Consider the following 7938-nt stretch of genomic DNA (forward strand, 5'->3'; position numbering starts at 1 on the left):
CAAGAGATCTGGAGCAGATACCATAAATCCTGCCCACTAGTCAATTAACAGACAGTAAACCGGTTTAAATTTAGGCAAGTGGTGCTGTTATTGTTGTTATGAAACCTCCAGCATCGTAGAGAACATATCAGTATTCCCAGAGCAATATTAGACAGCCTCCCACTGGGAGAAGAGGAGCACACGTGGATCAGCGATGACACAACATGGAATCTTACTGCGCAGCGGCATAAGCTAAGCAATGATGTAATGCAACTGAGCTCACTGGGTGAGATTCAGTGCGGCGGAAAAAAAAACACATAACAGGTCTTATTATTACTGGATTTAACATCAGTAGACTTAGACAGCGACCGGTCACATAGGAATTTTATCTTTGAGCACAGATAGCATTGGCATATTTTAGATGTCCAATTTAAGCAACTTGCAAAGCGAGAGATCAACCTCCACTCTTCAGGTCTGTGGCAGGGGTCTTTGTATAGGTGTCACGTAAAGCATTTGACTGTGACATCCTGGGTTCTATGAATGATTTAAACACTCAAGGGATTGGAAAATTACTTTCTTTTGTCGCCACAATATCCCCCTCGCTGAATCCACGCTATCTCACTCAGCGTCTCCGGAGCATTCTAGATTTCCATTTATTTATTTAAGGAGGAAATAGAAGGACATTTCAACGGGTCACTAATTTCATTTCAACATGTACCGGTGGCATTAGCCCTGAGCAGATATTTCAGAGGAACACAAAATCAATGTTGAGATTCTATTGGGAATAGCCCTAGAACCCATTAGCAACTTTGACCAATAGGTCAGGTAAAGTAATAGCTAGATAAATGTTTTATTACAGATTTGCAAACCGACTTAATGGGGGGGCTAGTACCTGTGCAGCCATGCATGGCAAATATTCATCATTAGATTCTATTGCTGTAATGAACACAAATCTCTCCGTGGCCAAGGCCTCTGGTTCTCTATATGCAATCTGTTAAAGGTGGGTCTTTCTAACTGGGCCTCAGAGGAGACAAAAGGCTGCATCTGCTGTGCTTCCCTGGGGGCGAGACTGTGAAGATGTTATCACTTTAAATTAATGGTTTGCTAGGCTAATTGTATTTTACATGACATCATATGTGGCTGGGATGTGCTGTGTTATAGTTCATCTTTTTTTTTTAAATACATAAACCACCTTCATATAAGAGTACTTACAAACAGTAGCTGCAGTTGTGCCTATGACAACATCATTGTAGCTCAGTCTGTGTCATTACACTTTCAGGTCCGGTGGTGCAGAAATGGTTATTGTAGACAATAATATAAAAGCATAAAGAACATAATCCTTTATGCTTTTCATCATATATTTGACAAATGTTTATGTTTTTCTTTATAAAATGTCATACTCCTTGGCCTCCATTATTGCTTCCCTACTTGTTTTGTGACCTACTAGCTATTTACTTTTATTTAACTGAAATCCCAAGTGCAAATGAGGCACTAAGCGGCACTAAGCGATGAGAGAGACAAGCTGTACGCACGGCGTGCGACCGGCAACCACTGGAATCATTACTTTAGGCAACATTACTATTCAAACTGCCCTACTACCCCTGTTCCCTACTGACATAAATAATTAGTGGACTATCTTCAGTTATTTTTCACATTTAAGTTATGTTTCTGAAGAAGAATCTACACATTTTCATTGATTAAACAGTATCCGTTTGGAACAAGTTCTGATGTTTATCAGTGAACATATGTCACATTTAGAATTGGTTTCAGCCCTCTGTTCACACAGCACTCACGCCGTTCTGTGCCGGGCAGAGTGCTACTTTTCTGAATGGAAGCCAGACAGACTGAGAGCTCCCACACACTGCGAAGGGCGGCTCCTGTTTCCAGCTCCGTCTCCAAGGGGACCACCAAGCCCACCAATCACATCGCTCAGCACGGCGGAGCGGGGAATTCAATTTCTTAAAGCTGTAGTGTCCGTTTTAAAGGAGGCGTTGGGAAAGAAAGTTCAGTGAAAACAGGGTCAGTAAAGCACCTCCACACTGCAGTTTAAAAGTTTCCTTTTTTTCCTTTTTATTAAATGTGAATTCACATGTTAGTTTGAGCCAATCCAATACAGATGATCTGCCTACATACAAAATAGGCATCAATCTGTCATCACATCCTTTGCAAACGTAACAAATAACACATTTGTGTACATATATTCACAAACTGAAAGGACAGTCGATGGTGGTAGGTACTTATTTATTAAAGATGAGTCAAAGACAGTTTCACACTTGGAATGTGAAGTAACTACTGCCTAGAACTTCCAACAAAATGTCTTGGTAATAATTAAGTCATATTCCAAAACCTTTTTATCAAACAGACTTCATATGTCCCAAGACCCACATAAAAATAAACAATATCTGCTTTTTTTAAGTGCAAGAAATAAAAAATACAGGTTTATGGTTAATGTTTTAAAAAAAGAAGGCAGTCTTCAGTTTTAAAATAAAGTTTCATTTCATGAAACAGGACTATGGAATGTTCTTTTTTGCTTGCTTGTCAAACTAATGCCAGACCACCACTGGATCAGACTATGCCCTTCTGCAGAACTCTGTTTTCCCTAATTTACAGTCAGATTCTGTTTGGAGTCAGATATGCCCATTATGTGTCAAATTACATTCAAATCGTGATAATCAATCTGTTTATATAGTATGCATCACACCATGAGGCCATATTATATTGTTTTGCATCAGTTCCAGCTGATTTGTTTATTTTTCTGCCTGGACAGGCTTCAGCATCATAACATGAAATGATGTTGACAGTGCACAAGTCTGTTTTTCCATCACTTGCTACAATTGTTGATGGTCTGAATCTTAAGAGTATATATTGCACAAAAAAATGAGAGGGGGAAAACAGTATGTGCCATAAAAAATACCAAAATCCAGTTTCACACCTGCGATTGGGACCCATCCACATATCACGAGTATGATATACATAAACTCCTAACTTTACTATATTACAGTACATATACAATCTTGAAACTATTTCCAGCTCTGAGGTATGTGTTCCCCATGATGCCATTGTATCGTCTACAAATACTCAACAAATCTGCTCTACAACTGTACAAAACCTAGTTTGAAATCACAAGGCATTTTTGATGCAAGTTTTAATTTAACTTAATCCTTAAAACCAGGACTCCCTTGCATGCTAAAAACAAATGATAAAGGGAAGAAGTGCCTGAAACTCACTGAAAGCACAGTAAGAACATTCCCTTTTAACTGTACAAAAATATGCCTGAAAATATCTTACTTTTCTTTTAAAAAGATGAGGTCTGTTATGTATCAAAATGTTTCCTCCACACCTGTAGTCTGCAGAGGTTTAGGCTGCTTAATTTACCAAACCAGGAGGTAAACTGAATCAGTTACAAAAAACAAACAAACATTTGCGGCATTTAGAAATTACATAAACCGTTGTAAAGTAACATCCTGAACATAATGTCAGTTCACAGATTTGCTTTGAGTCAGTCCACAGTCCGTTTTTAATATCCCTGCAGTTTTGTTTTTAAGAGGATAAGATGCATAGAAGTTCACGTATTTTTCCCTTTGTGGTCCGTTTAAGCTGAACAGTAAATGCAGACCTACTGGGAAAAAATCCATAAAACCCTGTCATGCTGCCAGAAAAAAAACGTCTGCAGACTTTGCTTTTTTTTGCTACCAGCTTCATAAGCATCTCATTCCTCAAACCTCACCTCGCCTCCTGGTCCTACACCACCCTACAGGACCCTTCAGAAAACCCACAGGAGGCAGGGCTAGGGGACAACTTGACCAGGACACATATATAATTTACTTTCTCCCTTCTCTGTTATTACTAGAGGAACTTTTTTTTTTCTCAATTCAGTATGTGAAGACCAGGTCGGAAAAGTTCGCCTCCAGCCAGTCCCCGGCAATCATCTCACTGAGTTCTGGCGTGCAATAGTCTGGGAATTCAAAGTGAGAGCCCAGGCTGCCCTCACTGAAAGAGTCCAGGTCCTTATCCACAAGAGACAGGGAGAGGTTTCCTGAATTGGGGTTGCCCAGCTCCGAGCCTGGGGCGCTGGGGGCGAAATTTAAACTAAAGTCAAACAGCAAATCGTCCGCTTCCTCGCCGGAAGAGGAGCTGCTGGAGGAGGAGGAGGATGTAGAGACCGACCTGGAGGATGCTGGTGAGACAGAAGCAGCGTGCAATGTGCTCTGCTTGGTAATGTTTTTGATATTATAAAACAGTCTGTTGTTGTTCCGCACTTCTTCGTACATGCTCGTGCCCTCGGACTCGGCCGAGGAGCTCAAAGTTGGGCTCGCGGGAACTTTGGCTACGTTGTACGGCCTCAGCCTCTCCTCGTCCCTCGCCTTAATCCCCATCCGGTAGTCCTCTTCGTACTCGTCGTCATCGTCCTCATCGGTGAGCTCACTTTTCACAATCTTTGTAACTTTGAAGCTGGGAAACACACAGTCCTCACTGTAGCTGTGAGAAGACTTGGAGCCAATCTTAGTCTTTATCTTTGAACACTTCTTGCTGGGAGTCTTTGTAATTTTACCGCACTTCTCCGGAGACGGTGCTGATGATTTTGAACTGTCGAGCTTTGGTTTTTTCTTGGGTCTGTACTTGTAGTCGGGATAGTCAGCCATGTGTTTTAGCCGCAGCCTCTCTGCTTCTCTGATAAACGGGATCTTTTCGCTGTCCTTGAGCATCTTCCACCTCTTTCCCAGTCGCTTGGAAATCTCCGCGTTGTGCATGTCCGGTGACTGCTCCATAATCTTTCTCCTCTCGATTTTGGACCACACCATAAATGCATTCATGGGTCTCTTGATGTGACCGGTTGCCGTCTTGCACCAGTCCGGGTTTATCGGCACGGGGCTGCATGCCATAAATTCACTCTCCTCGGAGTCGGTAGCCTCCCTAGACATGCTCCCGTCCGTCTCGCTGTTGTCTGTGTGCTGCACCATTGTCCTCTGTTTCAAGTCACTTTGTGTCCGGACTTGTCCTGCCCGTGTCTATCAGCCAACACGGCTCAGCTCTGAGTGTTGCGCCGGTTCTTCCACGTCCACTGCGTTATGTATAGTCTCAAGCTCTGCACTCTTTTTCCAGAGTTACAAACTGCCTTCTTAACTAGTTATCAGCTTTTTCACGTCCACTACGTCACACACAGCCATCCAATCAGCTCCCTTCTACTCCGCCCAGCAGACTCCATCCAAGACTCCCCCTAACCCTTTTATTCCTCCCCTCCCGAGCTCTCATTGGAGTGGAGGTGGGGATTTGTGGTACACAGTGTCTGGGGCAACACGCCGGGGCGAGACAGGCATATTAAACACACAGTTAGCACTCTGCGCTCCTGAGACACACACCACGCACCAAAGCTCACATAAGACTCAGGTCTATAGTCTTATTTTTAAAAGTGAAGAAAAAAACACACGAAATAACACATTGGCTTCCTCAGGCAGACGCTCTGTGCAGATGTGTCTGGAGGAAAAGATGTAGGCTATGTCATTTTTTTCTCCCTCCCTCAGGTTGGGAACTGAAGGTGGCGCTTGGACACTGTTGCAGGCGCGTGGATGCGTCGGTGCGCCTGCCTGTCTGCTGTAGAAGGATGCATTTTAGCAGCTGGTAATGGCTTTAGAGGAAGACTCGATGCCATCATTAACAGCGGTAATACCTTGTGCATTTCAGAGATAATTTAGAGGGGCTAAGTATTTTTTTGGCACGGGTTGTTTCCTGTTTCTTTCCATGCCTGCATTTGAATGAAGGAACTAGGTCAGTAGTACACTCTGCTTAGTAAATCTTGTTTGTTGTGTGTAAGCACCCAAAACACATCTGCAGCATCCCAAATAGACCCAGACTGACACGAATTTTGCCTCAAAGAAACAATTTTTTTTCACAAAAATCAAATCTATAATAATATAAAAACCAGTTCCCTATAAAAAATAAATCTGAATTTTGAACAGAAACACATGCTTTGATTTCTTATCCATTTGGATTAATGTTCTTGTACTACAACATAAAGCATGCACGCAAAGTAATAACACTCATTCAGATGGCTACATTTGGCTGTGCAGCCTTGAGTTGAGCCCATACTGCCAGGCGTGGATGGAAGGCTCCCTGCTGAGTTTGCTGTGTCAAGAGGCAATGTAGCATCGAGCTGGCGTCTCCTGCAGCCCCCGCCCTCCTCCCCCTGGCACTGGGTGGTAGCCAGCAGTGCTATTGGAGGCTGGGGCGATAAGGCGTCCTGCTTTTTTCTCTCTGCTTCGTCCCCTAGAGGGCAATCACTTACCCTTTTGAAACCCTCCCCCCACCAAGCCACCGTATTTTCCCCAGCTGGGGCTTAAGAAGTGTCTCTACTGATACAGAGAAAAGCGGCTGGAAAGGCAGAGAGAGGAGAGCAGGGAAAAAGAAAGAGAAAAAGAGGCACACAGGGGGAAGGAGACAAGGCTAAGCAGACTGAGGCAGTTTGAGGTAGAGAAACGCTGAGATATAGAGGCGCTCTTGCCTCTCAACCCTTTGAGCAGAGAGGCAACCCCCTGTCTGCGTCTCTCTCTCAGACAGAGATAGGGCTGAAATGCTTTATCATGACCACCCTGTGCTGATTAAGCCTTATCAGATATATGTGTCGGAGCAGCAGTCTCAGGAGGTTTGCGTATGCACATGCATGTTTTACTGTCAGCCTGTTTTGTTCCTGATGGATTCATTTGAGAAGTATTTTATCTTCTGATCAGTACAGATGTGGGGAAAGGAGGTAATTTCAAATGAACTGATAGCATGGTGTCACATGAACAATTTGCAAGCAGTTATAGACTGCATGTATGTGTTGAATTTCCAGAAAATTCCCCATTTAAGACTGATATTCCACCATGGTATAAAAGAGACTTAAAGTGGACCTATCATGCTATATTTGAATAATATAGTATAGGACCATACCTATATAAGGCATATTTATACTTTTTATTTTTCAAAATAGCAAACAGATCATGCATTTTAGCCATTCCTCATTTCGCTCAATTTAACACTGTCTTTGCATGGGCTGATTCTGTGAGAACAGCACCATCTACAGGCCTGGCATATGTACTACAGCGTCTCCAGCGCTTTCGAATGGAAATGTCCGTGGCTGTCTCCTCCTGATTGGTGGAGTTGGCCCAATAGCCGTAGCGCCCCTTCTGTGACGTCATAGAAGTGTTCAAATCTGGATCAGTCTGTATCAGATCCGTTGCAGCCCCTTTTTAAGAGATTTGGGTATGGAGGAAAATAGAGAGGGTTGTGTTTTCTGACACTTGGTGAGTTCCCTGGAACACCGGGGACACATATTCATGTATGAAAGACGTAAACATTTTTGTGTGCAAATTTTGTGTGCATTTTGCATGATAGGTCACCTTTATATAAGAATAATTGATTTCGTAATTTCCCCAAAGGGTACTAATTTCATAATACAACTATTTCTGAAATATGGATCAGTCATATACAAAAACAGTATGCATTATGGTCCTATAACCTTTTCTTTTTCATTTGTCTATCGTATTTCACCTTAGCCCGCTGCAGCCAACCTTATCTCTTTATATGATGGTTTCATGCTGGACATGAATCACGGGACTGCTTAATGATGAGCATGCAGGGTGGCTGTCCTGCTCATTAGCATGGCTCATTATTGGCTGTGAATGAGGTGCTGGTGTCAGCCCATACAGCCTATGAGTCATTTAAGGGAGGGTCTCATCGCCATGTCTACCTCACACAGCAGTATAGCCCCTCTCCCCCTCCCTCACACTCCAACACCACCCCAGAATCCAAACTGAGTGAGAGAGTTGTGTGATACTAAAACATGTTGTGTTTTCATTTCATTTTCACTCTAGAGATTATGATTAAACAGTAAAAATCCAGGGAGCAGCATTATCACTGTGTGATTTCTAATACCAGGCGCTTTCCAATACCCCAAAGGCAGATGTTTTAATGCTTATTTGC

General features: G+C 42.9%; 1 protein-coding gene across 1 annotated transcript; it reads right to left on the reverse strand.

Annotated features, from left to right (window-relative positions):
• Positions 1–2203: 2203 nt before the first annotated feature.
• sox11a (SRY-box transcription factor 11a) lies at positions 2204–5172 on the reverse strand. The gene has a single exon (XM_079691790.1). It carries the CDS (start codon positions 4938–4940, stop codon positions 3852–3854), a length of 1089 nt encoding a protein of 362 aa, XP_079547916.1. The 5' UTR covers positions 4941–5172; the 3' UTR covers positions 2204–3851.
• Positions 5173–7938: the final 2766 nt, after the last annotated feature.

The sequence above is a fragment of the Notothenia rossii genome (assembly GCF_949606895.1).
Source record: "Notothenia rossii genome assembly, chromosome: 7".
In the NCBI taxonomy this organism is placed as follows: domain Eukaryota; kingdom Metazoa; phylum Chordata; class Actinopteri; order Perciformes; family Nototheniidae; genus Notothenia; species Notothenia rossii.